The sequence below is a fragment of the Pseudopodoces humilis genome, chromosome 1, assembly GCF_049639895.1.
Source record: "Pseudopodoces humilis isolate 2021_Gansu_Grassland_sample_001 chromosome 1, ASM4963989v1, whole genome shotgun sequence".
Lineage (NCBI taxonomy): Eukaryota > Metazoa > Chordata > Aves > Passeriformes > Paridae > Pseudopodoces > Pseudopodoces humilis.
Genome location: NC_142200.1, coordinates 98,726,691 through 98,745,115, shown reverse-complemented (window position 1 = coordinate 98,745,115; position 18,425 = coordinate 98,726,691). Strand labels below are relative to the sequence as shown.

Genomic DNA, 18,425 nt, shown 5'->3' with positions numbered 1-18,425 from the left:
CGGGACTGCCGTAACACGCAGCATTTGCAGCCTCAGACGTTAAGACTCCAGAACAAAGGCGCACAATAAGTATATCTGAAGTGACACGAAATATGAGGTGAACACTCGCTTTGCTTCACACGAGTTCATTTCGTTGGTTTTTAGCAGCTGTAGAACGGCGGGCATTCGCTGACAGCCACGCCGAGCCCACAAACCCCGTGAGCCCCAGCGTCTGAGTTAGCGGGAATCCTCTGAGGCTCCTGCTCCGGATTATTCCCCTTCAGTTGAAAGCGCGCAGAATCCCTGGGGCTCGGCGCGCCAGGTCTCTGTGTGAGGCTGCCGGGCCCTCTCTCCCGCCTCCCGCTTCCAGGCGGGATGGGATGGGATGGACGGCGCCTCGCCCTCCCCGCCGCGGAACGTTTAGAGGCCGGAACCTGCCGCCCGCCTGGCGGGGAAGAGGCGGGGGAAGAGAAAAGAGCGGACGCGGCGCCGCCGCCATTGCACAGGTTCCGCTCCAGCCGCCATTCCCGGCCTGGCCCGGCCATGTACCGGCCGGGATTCCGCGCGCCGACACCTCCCTACGCGGGCGGCGGCTTCCGGAGCCCTCCCTCCGGCGGAGGGCCCCTGCCGCCCTCTCCGCGGGGCTACGGGAGCCCCCACCACACGCCGCCCTACGGCCACCGGCCCGGGCCCTACGGCAGCGGCCTCTCGCCCCGAGGCCCCGGGTTCCACGGGCGCTTCGGGAGCCCCTCGCCCGGGGCGCAGACCCCGCGCAGGCCGCAGAGCGTCAGTCCCCGGTACCCGGCTCCGTACGGCGGCGCGTCCCCGGCCGGAGCGCCTCTGCACCCGCCGCCGCAGCACAAGCGCTCGCCCGGCGGCTTCCAGAGGCACTTCCAGGTATGGGGCAAGGCGGAGAGGGACACGGGGATGGAGGGAAGGAAGGCGGGAGGGACCTGCTGCTTCCAAGCGGGGCCCGTAGCCCGCTGGGGGAAGGCACGCCGACGGCTTGTGCCAGCGCAGCATCCACCGCCAACAGGATTTTCAGGGGAGAGCGAGGCTTGAACCGCACTGGGCAACATCAGCTTTTCCCCCGCCCATTCCTCCGCAGTAGAGAGGAGGGACAGAGCACAGGCAGCTGTGAGATGAGGAAAGGGAAGATAGATTCAGGCCTGGCGCGTTGTGAAGACACAAAGGGGCAGCATTTTTTAAATATTTTGTCGTATGAAGGTCGAGAATTAAGCCCCGGCCGAAACGGCAGCAAACACCTCTTTGTCCTGTACGTGCCTCCCTCTGATCAGTTTTCTTTAGTGCACTGGTGAAGCGCGGTGTGCTTTTACTTTGCCCGTGTTGTCCTCCATCGTGGGAGCTGCCCTGTCCACACCCTGTCCACACTCGGAGTTTTCAGGGACACGGACAGAGAAGAGGAGTGCTCTGTTAAAGAAAATCAAGCTGAGGCTCCTTTAAGCAGAAATGAGAGCATCTGTTGTGATAATGACTCTCATTTTAAAGTCTTTGCTTTGCTCTGAAAGCTTCTGTTTGTATAGTTTTCCTGAAAGCCATCAACAACAGGTTCTGTGAGTTAAGCTGTTTTTCAGCTGTGTTAGTTGTAGCATGTGGCAATGCACACAGGGATGACAGTTCTCAGGATAACAACTTTATGCATATAACTGGTTTTATGCAATATTAGAGAAACCTTAAAAGTGTAACAAATGACACGTGCAGTACAATGATAATTTTTTTTGTGCTCTTATTGATACTTGAAGGATTAAAGTATGATAATGAAGTCACATCTTAATAGAGATGAGTAAAATCTTAATGTGCCTGCACTGCATTGTCACGTGTCCATTGAAGACTAGTATTATTTTTTTCTTATGATGCAGTTAAGTCAGGAATCTCACAGTTGGTGGAAGGGGATCATTATAAAATTTACACATTTTCTTCAGCACAACAGCAGAGACTCTCCTGGTGTGGAAGCCAACAGATTGCACAACCTCAGTGCCTTTTGAAAAAGCCAGGCATGTGGCATTTCTGCTGCAGGTTATGGAGGGACAATTTATGTCATCAATGTAATCTAATTTCCCTTCAAAAAAATCACTCTTTGGCTGTTCAATTAAGGGTTTTTTTCAAAGCCTGCCTTAGAATTAATTGAGCAGAAGAATATGTAGGAATCCTTTTGTCTTTTGGTTTAGCCAGAACTGTTTCATGTCAGGATCTGAGGACAGGAACCCTCGCATAGGCTCCGTTCTTGATATAGGAAACCTGACATAAAGTCAGGTTATGTTCTGAGGTTAGGAACATGACATGAAGAAGGTACAAGTTTGAATCCAGTCTCAGACTGTCACAGCATCTTCCATTCTCCCCTTTCTTTCTTTACACCTTGTGAGTAGTTTAGGAGCACTGGCCTGATGGCAATTCCTTCAGACTCAAAGGATGTTGAATGTCTGTAGCTTTGCCCAGGACTGAAGAAATGTGTGAGTCTGCGCTTCTACGTGTGTACGTACACATGAGCTGTCCTGTCTGGGAGGGCAGTAGAGGCAATCATAGAGGGAGTTAGTCTCATAAACCATGAGTCCTCATCTGCTTTGGTGTGGACAAGGATCTCCACCCATGAGGCCATAAATAGATTTAGGTAGGCCTTTCTGCATTTTCTAAGCATCAGATTTCACGTGAGGCATGTGCTTTGTCCCCTCTCCTCTGTAGATCCTGTTAAATGAACTCCACTGCCTTTGGCATTTATGATGCTACAGTCACTTTTGAGATGATAGTGGCTCTTTAAAATTGCATTGGAAAATCCAGAAGACAATTTACGTTTACTTTAGTGTTCTATTAATGTCATGCCATTAGCATTCTGTATCCGTTTTGTGCTCAAAGACTTTCATTCTTTGAAACAAACAGAAAACTTGAAGAAAAACATACTGAAATGGCTAACAGCCTTCATGTGGCCAGTAGTTTACAGCATTTTCTGTTTTTTCCACAGAGGTGCTTCTGCTTTATATTTTATGAAAACATGTTTCTGGAAGCAAGGGCCTGTAGTGACAGGATGAGGGAGAATGCCTTTAAACTGTGAGAGAGTAAGCTTACATTGGATATTAGGGAGAAGTTCTTTATTGTGAGGGTGGTGAGGCACTGAAAAAGGTTGCCCAGAGAAGCTGTGGATGCACCATCCCAGGCATTGTTCAAGGTCAGGCTGGATGGGGCTTTGAGCAATCTGGACTAGTGGGAAGTATCAGTGTCCTCGGGAGGAAGGTTGGAACCAGATGATATTTAAGGTCCCTTCCAACCCAAACCATTCTGTGATTTGTCTTTGTTGCATTTCTTATCTCCATTTAGAATTCACATAGTGGTAATGTTTCATTCTCTAGACTCAGCAGGAATTACTGAACTAGCTGCTAGCAACAGCTATGGAGTGGTGTGGATCAAAAATTATTACAGAAAGTAAAACAAATGCTACCCTTTTGAAGTGGTACAGTGTGTGAGGATTGACTAATTTTTGTGTTTTGTGCATATGCCAGCAGCTGCAATTACATCAGGTGAAGCAAGCTGATAAAGGAATTGACTGTCGTCAGTTTCAAGGCACTGTTACTCCACTCAGTAACTTTTTGTACTCCAAAGAGAGATTTGTTATCTGGAGAAAAAGTACAGATGATAGATTGGCTGTTTCTTTAAGGAAAGTTCATTGAGAAAAGGCTGTTTGCATTAGTGACAGCTAATAGAAAGCTATCTTGGGTACCAGATAGTGCCTCTTGCACTGAATGGTTTCTTTTGTACAGGTGGGGCTGATTTCCTTTTCCACAGGCCTATAATGTGAATAATCACATTTTGTTTGTCTTCCCTAAAAAAAAATTCAGGGGGGAAAAAGCATATGATGACAAGTTTTCTAAAATAATCCATATGCTTAAATTAAACATGTACTGAAGGCTGTCAGTCTTGTATTACATAATAATAAATTTCTTGGATTTCAAAAATGCTAAAATGTCATTGTTATTGATGACCTGCATCATATTGTAGAGAAATTTAAATTATTAAATAAATCCATACAAATGAGCCTTACCAGTGAATTATTTTGCTCTGTTCACTGAGTACTGCAGATCATTATATCATCTCATGCCTTTTTTGCCTTCTGCAGATTAAACACAGCAATAAATGAGCTCCGCATTCAATCTGTTTTGTTAATCTGTCAAAATTAAAAGGTCTTCATTAAATGTGGTGGTTTAGACATGGTGGGGTTTTGTGTTTATTTAGGACAGAATGCACTGGGTACTGCTGTTTCACTGCTAAATGTGAGTGCTTAACATAAATGTCGCTGTTGCTAGAGCATGTCAGCTTACTCGAGGAAACTCCAAGCCCCTTAGAGTGTTTTTTAGATGCATTCTGAGGTGATTCTCTGACCCTCCTGGGGTTTGATACAATATAGTAATTCACCACCTTTTGGAAATTCTTCTGTTTTGAGATCATCCTCTCAGCTACATAACCTAGCTGCAAAGAATCATTAGAAACAAGTGCCCTATAAATAAGACATGGATGTTCCCACATTTGATCATATATCCATTATCATTGAACTTCAGGAGTTCTTGAAAAGTTTTTGCTGGAAACCCATCAACATGTTCCTGCCACAGCATGTTAGCAGAAACAGGTTCAAGCTGTTTGAGTGAAATCTATTCTTCTGGCTAAACATTGGGTCTTTCACTTTATGGCACCATTTCTCACTTTTGCCAAGAAATTGTTTTATGTGATCTATTTACATAGATACTGTTAGGGCTTACTAGTCAAATTCAAATACCATCCCTGCTGATCCAAAAATTCAGAGGTGGCAGGGTTGTGGGGGAAAGCAGCCATTAATCAAGTACTTTTACCCTGCTTTACAGAATCTGATAACGAGCCTCAAGGCATCCTTGAGGTTGCTGTAGTCATACAGAATGTAATGGGCATGCTTGGAGATTACTGTGTATCTGTAGTGTGGGTTGCTTAACTTTGGTTAAAACAAATTAATTAAAATAAATACAGCTTTAGACAGAACTTCACCTTTTAGAGGAGTGACTCTGAGGTCAAAAAGGGATGCTGCTAACAGGAGAAAATTATTACAGGAGTTTCTTTATGTCACAGCACTCTTAAGCTGCAGACTTGTAGCAGCTTTACAGAAGCAATCGTCATAATCCTTGATCTTAAAAAAAAAATCAAAAGCTCTCTACAAAAGTCAATACCCACTAAGTCACTGATTACCACTGAGACTGTATAAAAAATAAAGTCATCTGTTCTCAAATTTTACAGAACACTGATTTAGTTAAAAGAGGAATTTTTTTTCCAATGAATTCTTGGTAACTATTTGCATTATACAATGCTGTGTTCAATCTGTAAGTACTTAATATTTGACTTCTGCTCTTGTTAATATTGTCAACTCTTTCTGAGCATCTAACTCCCTGTTTTGTTCTTCAGCTTTTGTTAGACATGTTGTTGACAGATTATGAAAAATAGCATGAGCTGCTTTTCTGCAGCTATGTGCCAGAGTGATGTAAACAAGTATTTGGGAGAAGACTGTGGTGGTGCATTTTTCTTATCCTGGTAAATCATCATTCATAAATAAAATACATTAAAGTTAGTATTTCCTGAGGAAGATGCAAGTGAGGTGTAGTAATTATGATTAATAATTGGCTTCAGAGCTCTACTACAGTAGAAGGAAACTTTTTTTTTTTTTTTTTTTGTTAGCTTGAATTAGATTATTAAATGTTTCTTTACCTGATGGTTTTCTTCCAAAGGGATCACCCAGGACATCTACTCCATTTGGTACAGCGCATGGCAGAGAGAAAAGAGTGTCTAATGATGTGGAAAACTATTACAGACCTTCAATGCTTGAGGACCCATGGGCTGGCCTAGAGCCAGTTTCTGTTACAGACATAAACCAGCAATACAGCAGTGAGCAAACAACATGTACTGGTAAAAAAGGGAGGTATTTCAGCTAACACTTTTAAAGGCCAAATAACTCCATCTTGTCAGGAAAACTTTGGGACAGAATCTTTACACTTACACAAGATGAACAATAATCAAGACCTTAGATAATACTTTTACTTCATCACATGTTCACCCTTTTATCCTACCTTTTTTTATTGCATTGGATATTTTTATGTATGGGAGGCAAAAGGAGTGGTAGGAAAACTTATATTTCTGGCTATGTGGAAGTGCCTACCAGCTCTGAAGAACAAAGTGTTCTTTAATCACCAGCGACTGATTTGTGACTGTTAAAACAAGTTTCCATATACTTACCTCTCCCATGCCAGATTGTTTGCCTTTTATTGTGAAGTCTCTTAGAGAGTGGTATTTTTTTATGTTTCAACAGTTTTACAATGAAATAACTTGGAAGTAAAATAAAGTTTTGTAAATCCTTGTTTTGTAATGTATAAAGAATATTTTAGGAGCTTTGTTAAGGTGTACACGTTAACACAGTAGTTCTCAACACTGAAATTAGGTGACTTCTGTAAATGTGCTTGTATGCTGTAGTTAACGTCTGGTTTTGTGCATAGTAATTCTTGTTAATCGCAGTGTAATGTGAAGTTGAAACATGACTTAGAGCCATCTCAGGAAACAAATGCATGGGTTTTGGAAAGTTTAATTTGTTGAACAAACTCTTGAGTCACAAACTCAATTCTGGAATTGCTTGTTTTTATGTTTAAAAAATATATATTTGGATCAATATTAGAAATTCCTGGATTATAGTAACAAGTCTGTTCAGTGACAGTTTAGGTCTAAAGGATGCAAAACATCAAACTTACATAAATGCAAATGTTCTTTCTGGATCCATCTGCTAGAATAGTACAGAATAAATAACAGTTTTTGTTACACAGTTGACATTAGTACATGCATAGCATCTTTTTTTAATCTGTTTTATATTTTTCAATTATTTTTTATTATTACTTACAGCAGGGCATCATTGCCAGGAGGATTGTTTTATTTGTTATATGCTATATTTTTATACTGAAAAGGAAAGCAACGAGTTGGGGTTTTTTTTACAGCTTGTCTTTATGTGGAAGATCCATGCTTAAATACAGGAGTGAATATCATAATCTAGAATAAAAAAGAAATAGTTCCAGCTGCAGGCATGTTCTTAACTTGCCATGTTAAACCTGCAGTACTGAGATACATTTTTGTTGAACATACCACTATTTGTTTGTTGATCTTGACTTTTAAGTCAAGGTACAATGTAAAAACTTGCTTAAATAAAACCATTAGTTTGGTTTTCAAAATACATGTGTTCTTTTAAGCTTCTTATATACTCAAAACATATTTTTGTAGTCCTGAGGCACGGTTAGGTAGAAGAGCACAGGAAATCCCATTAAACTGTTCTTAGTAAATTGTCTTTTGCCAAGGTAGAATAGTCCTCGGTACTCTTTATCTGTTTCAGCATAAGATAACACTGCCTTTGAGAACAATTTCAAACTGTAAGGGGGGGTTTAATGTGTTGAAATATGCTGAGTCTCTTGTACTATTAGGACCACAATCTAAAATATGTCACTTCTGTCGTTCCCCAGTTGGCCCTGAACTAGTATTATATCCAAAAAGGCTGCCTCAAGAGCTGAGAACATAATGCCTGCTGGATATCAAGAATGGTTAAATCTTCATCCCAGAATCAAAAAGTGGTGCCTTAAATGGCAGCTATCAGTATTGTAATCTATAATAGATACCAGTGAAACTGAAATGACTTGACAAGTTGTAGTCTTTAGAATTTATACATAAGTTAATCAATGTCATTGTGAAAATTGAAGTGTAAAATTTTCTTTTTTTTCTTAAACCTTGTGCTGTAAAGCTTACAGAAAAAAAAAAAGTTGTAGTGTGCTTAACCAAGTGCCCTGTTTTGTTGCTGTTTCCCATGTAATTGAATTGCAATTTATGTTTTGCAACATTTGGTGATCTTGGAGAAACAAAAATTATTCTATTTAAGAGAGTTAAGACATGATGTGTTCTCAGATATGAGAAGAGTCTGGGTTTGGAAGGGAGAAAGGAAAGGTAAGGGATTCTTGAGAGAAAGGAGACTGTTAGAGGTGGGACTTCATACACAGTAGCCAGCATGAGCTATCTTTGCACATTGCAAAGATGGATTTTTCCACTTTGGCAGCATTGCAGTTGACCCAGGCATCAAAGCCAGACTTCTCTGATAATAACTCTTAACTCCTGGAACTAGGTATCAGACATCAGTGAAGGTCAATGTTCCAGAAAGAGAACTGAGGAAATAATCTTGAAGCACTGTTTAATCCATGCACACCTTCCACAATGCCATCTGTTAAACTGCTGCTTCAGTGCACGTCATGATACGACTCAACAATTTTAAGTACATCATACTGCTAAAGGCTACAGTCATTTGGTCAAGCATCAGCACCAAAAACTTAAAAAGGATTCACCTTTCTGGCTTCTGGCAGAAATTCTGTAATTACAGTAAAATTTAGATATGTCATTGTTGAAGACCTGTAAAATGCATGAACACATGTTCAGAACTATAAATATAATGTACTCAAAGCCAGTTTAAGCTTTGCCTTTCTTGCCATGATATCCAGGAAGCTTAAGGACATACCTCCTCTCCAGTTTTTTTTCCTTTTTACCATTTGGCAAAAATCCGATGGAGAGAGGATATATCACTTCCTCATTTGTTAATGAAGCCACTTCATAGTACCAGTATGATTCTGGAAATAGCATTTGATGATAAAATGTAAAGCACAAAATACATCTCTTCATGAGCCCATGAAACACAAAATAGTGCTTATGTCTTGTTAATGAAGGGATTCTTCTGTGATGAACACACTGAGTATATGGACATTGCTCTTTCTTCAACAGACTTCTTGGATTTCAAGGTAAGTTAGCTTCTTTTTCAGAAGTTTGGGTTCACACACTTTTCCAGTCTGTTTTGTTTGCCTTGTGTTTTGACGTTCTCTTCAGTTGTAAAGTGTAACTCGTGACTAACTCTTCCAGCAAAAATTTAATTCGCTTGTTGCTGTTTGCTCCTGTGTTTAAGAGTGAACTGCATCACTACTACATTAACAAGAACTTAAATCAGCTGAGAACATGTGTAATGCAGCAACACACTGGGTAGGTAGTTACTTCAAGATGTGCACTATAATAGTTCAAACTTCAGGTTAGGGTTTTCTTTCCAGCTTTATAATATGGAATATTCATTCTTCTGTGGCACTCAGTATACACATTGAAATTGTTAAATTATTTAAAATATTAGAATTTAAATTAAAATGGGATTTTAAAAGTTCATGTTAAACTCCTCCTCTAGATTAGAGGTAATGCACTGAGATGTGGCATTTTCCTAATGTCGGAGCTGTGAACATTTACCAGGTAAAATGCGGCTGGTCAGCAGAATGGGTAACTACTTTTTCAGTCGGGTTTCTTTTCCTGTTAAGGACATCTTTATGTTCTCTTAACTTTACATAAATTATTTCATTAGAGATTGGGGGGGGGGGGTGTCATTTGAAAATGCATTATATGGAAATTCTACAAGTAGCTGTTCACCTTCCTTCTAAAGAAAAGTTTTTTTATAGTGTGTTTGGTTTTCAAGCTGTGCTTCTGAGTAATCTCAGTGAAGTTAGAGGATTTGTTCATACATCTGGGATGTATAAGTATCTAATGTTACAGTTTGAAAATTCTGTTATCCATTTATCTGTCAGTGCTTTTTACCAGCACTGCAGTTTATCCTTCTGCCTAGCAATTACTCTGAATTTGAATTCATACATGTGTTTTTTATATGACTGTCTTGCAATTAATTAAACTCATTCTTGTAATATTTTCCAAAATTCTCAAGAGTAAAGACTATTCTCTTTTCGCCAAATCAAGATTTGCTTGCCTTCCTTCTATCTTCTTGGAACTGGTGGAGGAAAGGGAGTGTTGCCTAAACTGATGGGTGAAGAATTGTCTAATGATTTTCATGTCTCAGGTTTTCAGAAACTTACATACCAGTTGACATAGGTAACTAGATAAACTTTTTTTCTCATTTGAGATGGTTCAAACAATTTTTTACATCACAAGAAATGAAAGAAACCGAGTTGTGTTTACACTCAACAGTAATGCGGTTTCAGCATTCAGTCATTAATTCACAACCAAATTTTTTTGCCTAAAATAACTTCTTGTCTGTACATCTCAAAAGGCACAAACTGATTCAGTTTCATTCACTGCCATTTTCACTTAAATGTGTGCTTTGCTGACATAGAATTTAACAATAATTTCTCAATCTGAACTTCTGAATTTTCTTTTACAAAATAAATAACACTTGAGTGTTAGACCTCAAATCTAGGCTTACCTTTAATTTATTTTAGATCTGGCAAAAAAGGCTTTATCTCATCCCATTGCTTCCTTGATGATACTAAGAAACCTGTGCCTCCTGTGCTAGAGACAGCTGGGCAGATGTTTGGTGTGTGGCCACCCTTCCTGTCCTAGAAGTTACCCCTAGACTCCCACCATGCCAGTCTAGCAGGGCCCAGAGGCTGCTTATATGGAGACAAATAGTAATCCATTTTGCATCCCCAGCTCTATGTGGGATTCAAACTGCATCAGGGGGTTGGTTAGTACACATCCTGGATTTTAAATTCCATCAGCATTTTCTGCAGTAAAATCACGGGTGAATTCCACTGCTGTTTTTTCACTTGTCTGTGGCTGTTGCACGTTGTTAAACATTTGTATACAAGAATGTAACTCCTGCAGCTAGAAAGGATCATAACAGTACAGTTCCAGAGTGAAATTTTTAATTCTGCTGACAGTCCTGCTATTACAATCTGCACCAAAAATCTGCATGTACTACCCTGCTTCTGTGTAGCAGTAACCTCAATGTTTGATGCTGTATTAAACTACACTTAAACCTGGTATCCGTATGTATTTTGCCACAGTCTAATTGCTGTGTATTCGAGGTAGTTAAAAACTGTTACTGTAGAGTCAGTGAGTTCAAATCTTTGTTGTATGCATGAGGAAATTCCTATGAGTTCAAACCACTGAACATGATGTCGATGCAACTGTTAGTATAGATACCAGTAAAGGGAAGAACAAAACCTCTTTCTGATGCAAATCATTCTCTTTCCAAGCATGACAGAGCTAATGTTAAAACAAGGGAAGAGGAATCAAGCTAATTGACAGCTTCTGTGGATGCCTGTGCAGCATAAAGCACAAATAACAGAGCTAACATAAGCTTTAAAAAGCAGATTGACAGGTAGGGAGTAGTATCATCAATAATTGGATTGTAAGTAGCAATTGCAGTGTTCTTAAACCACCACCTCCTGTAGCTTTATGAAGATTTTTAGGTTAATGTAAAAGAAGGCTTTGAGCTGTTAACATGTTAGAAATTATTATTATTCCTACAGTTGAGTTTGCAGAAGAGACTGTCTTCTCCACTTGTCTGTGAAGTTTAGTTTCTTTGGGTTTTTTTTGTTTTTTTTTTTAGCTGTGAAAAAACAGGATTTAAAAATCTCAGGGATTGTAACAGAGAGAAGGGAAAATTAACATCTGCAAATGGTCCAAGAGTACAACTTGAGTTAATAACTATAAGAAGGCACTGATATTGATTACTTGCCATTGCACTTTCCTAAGGCTGTTTCCCTTGTCTGTAAATTTTTAATAGCCTCCTGATTTCTATGACAATTAAATTACACTAAGGAAAATTACTGGGTGGTTCATTTCCACATGTTGGAAAGCTGTTTGCACACTGTGGGCAACAGGTTAAGAAACCGTGATAACTGTTTGCAAATGAATGAGCTGCCAAATTGTGTCCCTGGTGGAACTGAAGACAGCTTAGACTATCAGCTGTGTTCCTATACCCAGAATGGTTTCTAAAATAAACTTCAAAGCATGTAGAAAGTTTGTGCAAAAAAACCTTTGAATCCCTGGTTTTAAGGTATCTATTGCAACTGGTTGCATTTTTGCATTTTGACAGTATTTAATTTCCTCTTGCAACAATTGCTGCATGTTTTATACATTGGCTCTCCTGTAGCCTGTAATCCTCACTGCTGTGACATGAGGAAGAAATAGTTACTGTCTGTACCTTGTGAATATACTACTGGTAACAGCCCAGTTTAGTTTCTCCGCTATTAGATCATCCCAGTATGCATTAACCAAACCTCTATGGTCTTACAACTTGCAAAGTAGATTCTAGTACATTACTAAACATATCCATAAGGCTTTGTGTACTTTATATTTCAAGCAAACAGTTTAAAGGGACTTACCAAAAGTGGGCTGTTTTCCTTTAGCACACACACCCCCACCCAACTCCATCCAGAGAAGATAACTTAGGCAGTTTTACCCTAAGTTTTCCTCTCCAGAGGGTTTTCTATTGTCTCTTTTTTTTCCCCCTTTTTTTTTCAGTACTGCCCATACAGCAGCCATACGTTAGGGCTCTTCTGCCTTGGTTTTCCATGGAAATGAGCATACATTCCCTGCTCTTTCCACTGAAATAGGCTCACTCCATGCTGCAGGGCTCTGCTGGAGGGTTTGATGGAATAGGAGTCATCCAACCACCCACCACACTCACCCTTCAGTCCTGTTAGTTTACATTATTGGAAATGACAGAATTATGACAAGTAAAGTCACACAGATCCCCCTGACTCATCTAAATGAGCCTGCATTGGTTGAGTGATGGACTTTGTTGTCAGATGTGCAGTGAGAACTGTTCAACACAGACATGACTTTGCCAATGGTGGCCACCCTTGAGATTTTAAAAAAGCAACTACTGAACGTGCAGACAAGTGGTGCTCAAATCTCTGTTAAACATTGCAAATTCAGCAATAATAAACAGGCAAAGTCACTCTAAAAAGAAACAGAAAAACTGTGCAAGAAGAAGGCACAAGGAAAGTGTTGTGTTGATCCCAGTTCCTTCTGGTAGCTTCCCAACACAACCATCTCTTAAATACTTCTATTTCCACTAAGGAGATCCTCATTGATACTACACCAAGTTGGATGGAAGAAAACTACCTCATGAAAGCATAAAACCAGTATTGCTCCAGCAGCCACAGGCTCTATTAAGGTTTTTAAATCCATGAAGGACAAGAAAGCAGATGTGCATTTCTGAGAGAAATGAGTTTGGTGGACAGCAGAAATAAAAAGGTTGTCTGCCTAGGAACCTCTCCTATTCAATATACTTAATCATTTACTGCCAGTTAAAAAAAAATTCAAATTTAGTCCAGCACTAGTTACTTCAGTGCTAATTTCTACTTAGATGCTTTTGAACAGCCCTGAGATCTGCTACAGAGTGACTGCTTTCAGTCTTGAAACCTTTCAATGAGCATAAGGAAAAAGCAAGGTTCTGGTGTCATTCTAACTGTATTAATGTATCAGAGAAAACCAGCAGAAAAATGTCTAGTCAAAGCATATGGCTTTAGCAGCAACTAGTCTGTTTCTAGGTAAGCATCCCAAAATAAATAATCCTGTTTGGGGCCTGGCAAGGATCATCAGTTCAGCTGACTTGCCCCTCCAGCACCTCCTGGCATGGAGACAATCCAGTGAGAGGGTCTGCACCTTCAAAAACACACCATTTGCATGAGTCATTCTCAGTCATATATAATATCACAAAGCATCAGCACAGAACGTGGGCAAGAGTCCAGGACATGTTAAAAGTGTCCCCATAAGGGACACAAAAGGGTGGAAAGCTGAAGAAAGGTAAGACCTGCATTCAGTCTCTCACTCTGTTTCTTCACAGGATCCACAACATTGTGGCCAAGCCTTGCATTTTCTCTGGAGTCACTTTCCACCAGTTATTCCCAATGTGCTTTCTGTGGCTGACACTTCTCTCTTAAAAGATTTCTACTCTTTTGTGACTTAAACAACCCATAAAATTTTATTTTAATTTTTAATATATTGATTTATTTATTATAAAATAAACATTGAATTTATTATTCAGAGCCATGTGTATCTCAAGAAGATTTTTCCATTCTTAACCATCACTGTTCCACTAGTTCTGACAAAGAAAATACAAATGTTTTCAAATCATAGAGATTATAATTTAATAGTTTAAAATGTGTTTCAAACTAAACTTGCTGATGGCTGGAACAAGAAATTTAATTCCAGTGAGCTTTTCCAACAGTGAATCTCAAGATGGGAGCTGCCAGTGACTATCTCTTCTATAATAATGTTACAACATCAACTGCAAAGGTATTTACAAAGGTACTTCAATCTGTAACACATCTGTTTTTTCTGCCTGCAGTTTTCACACTCCTGCTTCATTATTTTTGTCCTGAGGTCATGATGAATTTTTGGTTATTATTGTTTCTTTTTACTAGTTGCAAGTTTTAAGAATCTTTCAAAATCGTAAAGAAAAATTTGTTTTAAAGTTCCAAGTATTGAGTCCCAGAGAGTGAGTGAAATTAATAACTTGGATGATTCTAGTTGTGAAGAGGTATGGGATATAGACCTTCTCAGTATCCATAAACTAAAGCATCAGTGAAATACACTTTTTACTCAGAAATGCTTCACAGATTTTGTCAAATTCCAAATCTCACTGTCCGTGGTAGAGAGAAGCATATCCTGTGAAATCCTGCACAATGTTGCATCTGAACCTCACCTGGCAACTCCCACATAAAACCACCAGTTCTGTTTAAACCACAAGGAAGGACACTTGATATTTAAAGATTTGCCTTTGTGGTATCCCAGGCAGAAAGAGTTAAAACAGTTCACAGCTTTTTCTTGGAATTTCCTTCTCATCTCTAGAGAGGTCTGTTCTGGAGTCATGTAAACACAGACATCTGCTTGCTGTCACTTCATCCTTTTTTTAAATTCGTAAGAATAGGAAGAACCCCAGAGGGAGTTCCAGACCAGGCCACTTTCAGCCACCAGCCCTCCATGCCTTGATCCAGTAACAAGGCAGATGAAGTGCTGGGGCTCATACATATTTCATGAACCTTCTGGCTACGAGTTTTGTTAAACTTTGAAGTTAATAATACAATTAATTCTGTCTGAAATTAGTATCAAACCAAATTTATTTTTCATATAAAAAGTATACAAAATTGTACCATTTTTATACACCTAAAGTGTGTAAAGGAAATTGTGAAATACTGTAAGCTTATGGTAAGAAGACCATTTAACTAGAGTTGCTGTCTAAAAAACAAAAAAGTTTTCTAGGCAAAGTCAGGGATTTTAGTGGAAGCCTCTCCATATCTTGTGCTTCTGTGTGGCGGTACAAACAACCTCTTTCTATCAGAGTTAGAAATCAGGACTCATCTTCTAATTACTTTGCCTCTGTTACTCCAGACAGGCAAACTGTTACTCCTGAGCAAACAGGAGAACAGGGATTCACAAAATCTGTAGAAAGAGCTTTAATCTCTATATCCTGCTTAACAGAAATTCACCTTACAGATGGAAACATTGCTTTTAATATAAAGCCAAACCAACACATTAATTGTATTTCATTAAGCATCACATCAGTCTTCAGACGGGGTAAAGTTATTAGTCCAGCATTTTGCATATAGGAAAATGAATGAATACCAAGAGGAGATGTCTTGCTTAAGCCTTATTATTGTTTAGTGGCAGAAGAGAACCTGATGCTTTCTGCTCTCCCTATTGCATTCCCTAATCAATAACATTTTCAGATTAAGTTTCAAATGCATTGCCTTCCTGGGAGGAGGGATGCCAGCAGAAAGTCAGCCATGGTTTCCTACACATGCTAATGATACGTGGTAGCTGTTTAATTCTGTGAGCATCTCTCACTCTCTGCTATAACTGTTCATTAAATGTTCCAAATTCTGACAGAGCTCTGAAAATAACTCCTTGATTTCCTTCAAATCTACTATAGAAAATACAAATAGAAACAGCTTTTAACAAAAGAATAAGGACTTAGAATAGATGAGAATTTCCATGATTTCTTTGATAATCTACGTTTGTGTACTTCACAGATCTCCAGGAGAGAGTCTTCTGTGGCCAAAATATGTATGCCAAATTATACATAATTTTTTTTTAATGGAAGGTAGTTTCATTAAAAACCCCCAACATTCTGTTTAAAAGGGAAATTCTGACACTGGAGAATTAAATGGAAATCCCAGCTGAAGTTAACAGGGGTTCTGGTTTTTGTCCTTAGTCTGAACTAAAATCTGCAATGACAGCAGGAACAATTTCAACCTAAGATAATAGTTTTAAGTTTTCAGTCACAACACCATAGCATTGGAGGTCACAATCTCCTTAGAAAAGGAATATTTACTCTCTTGAATTTCACTGCATATGGAAATGATTTATGCTGTAATCACAAGCATAGGCCCTTCCAGTGGAAGATTCTCAAGCAATTATCACAGAGCAAATCAGTCTTTAGCTCACTAGGCATTAATTTAACAAGACCTTTTTTATTTTTTAATGACCAGTATCTTCATAACTGATTGATGCCTAATCTGGTGCAACACCTGCTCTTTCAATCTCCTGTGGTTCAGCTTTTCAGATTAATGAATCAGAAAGACAATTGTGACAGTATTATAAAATGTATTGTAATAAACTTTCCATGCTTCAAAACAGAAAAATAATCCACAAATTGATTTCCAGAGTTGAGGTTTCAGGATCTGAATGTTTTTTTCACTGGGGACTCTTTTTGGACAGGAGCTTTAAGTGACATCATTCTTTTCTAAAGCATAGAACTGCCACCATAATTATAAGTCTTTTCATGCATTTTAGTTTTTAAAAGCTACAGAAAATCAAGCCTAAAAATGTTAATGCATTCCTAATAGTGGTCAAACTGTGCAAATGCTGAATTTATATTCCAGCAATATGTAATACTTCACATGATATAGATGATGTTTTGCAAAACACAGGGTGAATAATACAAGTGTTACAAACCTGATTTCCTGCTTTTTATGACTACTTACAGAGTGCTTAATGACAACTTGAGGCAGCTTTTGCCTTCCCATTTCGGAACAGTTTTAGAACTGCTTTGAAGAACAGTAGGAGCTGCCAGCTTCCCCAGTGCACTCTGGAGCATCCTACCAATAAGAAATCTAATCCCAGTTGTTGGGTCTGTTTATATGCTGATGAATTTAATAATGCTGTGGATGTGTTCTCTCTCCTGTCCTGTGAAATCTTTCAACAGTTAGATGACTTGTCAAGGCATTACACAACCAAGTGGTGCTTTCTTGGAAAGAGTGGAGCCCATGTCCTGTTAAACACTCTGCAGAGCAAAACAAGTGCTTGTGGATTTTTCCTGTTGATTTTGTCTTGTCAAACTGTTGTCTCTACATTGGGTAGAAACTTGATCAGTCATCACCATTTTCTATAGCAGGAGCTATTTTAAATATCCATCACACTTAAAACACAAGAAATAGATTCCCTCAAATTGAGTGTCTGTGAAGCATCTATATTTGATGTCCTTTCTATTCTGCATATGAAATCCTGACTTGTTCCTGTTAACTGCTGTTAACTGCAGCCTCTTATGTTGTAAGAAGAAGGTTTTAGACATTATTTTTATATAGTCAATATAACTGATCCCTCTCATTCTCATAGCATTTTTCTTCCCAGTTCTGTAGAGGAAATGGATGATTTCACCTAAATTTAAACTACCAGATTCCTTATTTTATTATGGACTGCAGTGACTGTATTTAGATCAGTTGGATGCTCCTGACTCCCCTTCTGCTCTTGCCACTGCAAACATGTCATATAGATTAAACATTTAGACAGAAACATACTTTAGCCAAGACAGGAGGAAGCCTCATATTGGGACTGCAACTCAAACTATCAGATATTTTTAGAACTTGATGGAAATACTTATTCAGTGCTTTGATTTACAGCTTCCCATGATGATTACAATACAAAAGCTCCATAACACTGAAACCTTAATACAGGACTGAGGAATGAAAAAGAAAAAAAAAAAAAAAACCAAAAACCCAACAGTGGAAGAGGCTGCAAGGTAGAAACAAATGTCAGGCACTTTAAATAAAGTATGCAGAATGTTTCCCTGGATATGAAGAAACAATTTGCATTCTAACAGTTAAGACTAGCAAGAAACACCCAAACCCAAACTGACCTGGAGCTTCCCAGGTCATTTGAAAGAGAAAGTCATCTCCAATTCACCTGATGCTAGAAGCTGAAACAGGGTTGATAGAATAGCTCTGCAAAGTTCTCTTGGATTTGTTGGCTGTTTTGTCATTATTCCCAAAAGGCAACATTGTCATGGCAAGTACAGTTTGGAAATAAAAATTATTACTACTACTTGCATGTCTTGTTTCACTGTCTTGTGTAAACATATGTGCTTGCTTGGAAGTCTCACAGCAAGATCTGTAATCCATAACAAGAAGCAGTCTGGGGAGAAAAATGTATATCACTTCTAAAATCTGCCAGGTTTAGAGTAATACTTTCCTGATGTGGAATTGCCAAACCATCTGCAGATAAGTTTTGAACTATTATTTACTACTCTACTTCTCATATACAGCATTAATGGATTCCTATTCATTTCCCATGTCATCTGTAGTTCTTAGTCCATTCCCTACCCCCTCCCCCTCACAAACAATTCTTAGAAA

General features: G+C 39.1%; 1 protein-coding gene across 3 annotated transcripts; it reads left to right on the top strand.

Moving 5' to 3' along the window:
* The first annotated feature begins 453 nt into the window (after positions 1–453).
* On the top strand, positions 454–17,979 carry MPLKIP (M-phase specific PLK1 interacting protein). 3 transcript variants are annotated; one of them, XR_015773319.1, is made up of 3 exons: positions 471–876; positions 5,733–8,813; positions 16,784–17,979. XR_015773319.1 is itself a non-coding variant. In XM_005529931.3 (2 exons), the coding sequence occupies exons 1-2, from the start codon at positions 523–525 to the stop codon at positions 5,934–5,936; spliced, it is 558 nt and encodes a 185-aa protein (XP_005529988.1). In that variant the 5' UTR covers positions 454–522; the 3' UTR covers positions 5,937–10,106. The 3 variants fall into 3 exon arrangements, 1 of the variants encoding a protein (XP_005529988.1); XR_015773318.1 differs by lacking the exon at positions 16,784–17,979 and adding an exon at positions 13,640–13,769; XM_005529931.3 differs by lacking the exon at positions 16,784–17,979 and having other exon boundaries at positions 454–876; positions 5,733–10,106.
* Positions 17,980–18,425: the final 446 nt, after the last annotated feature.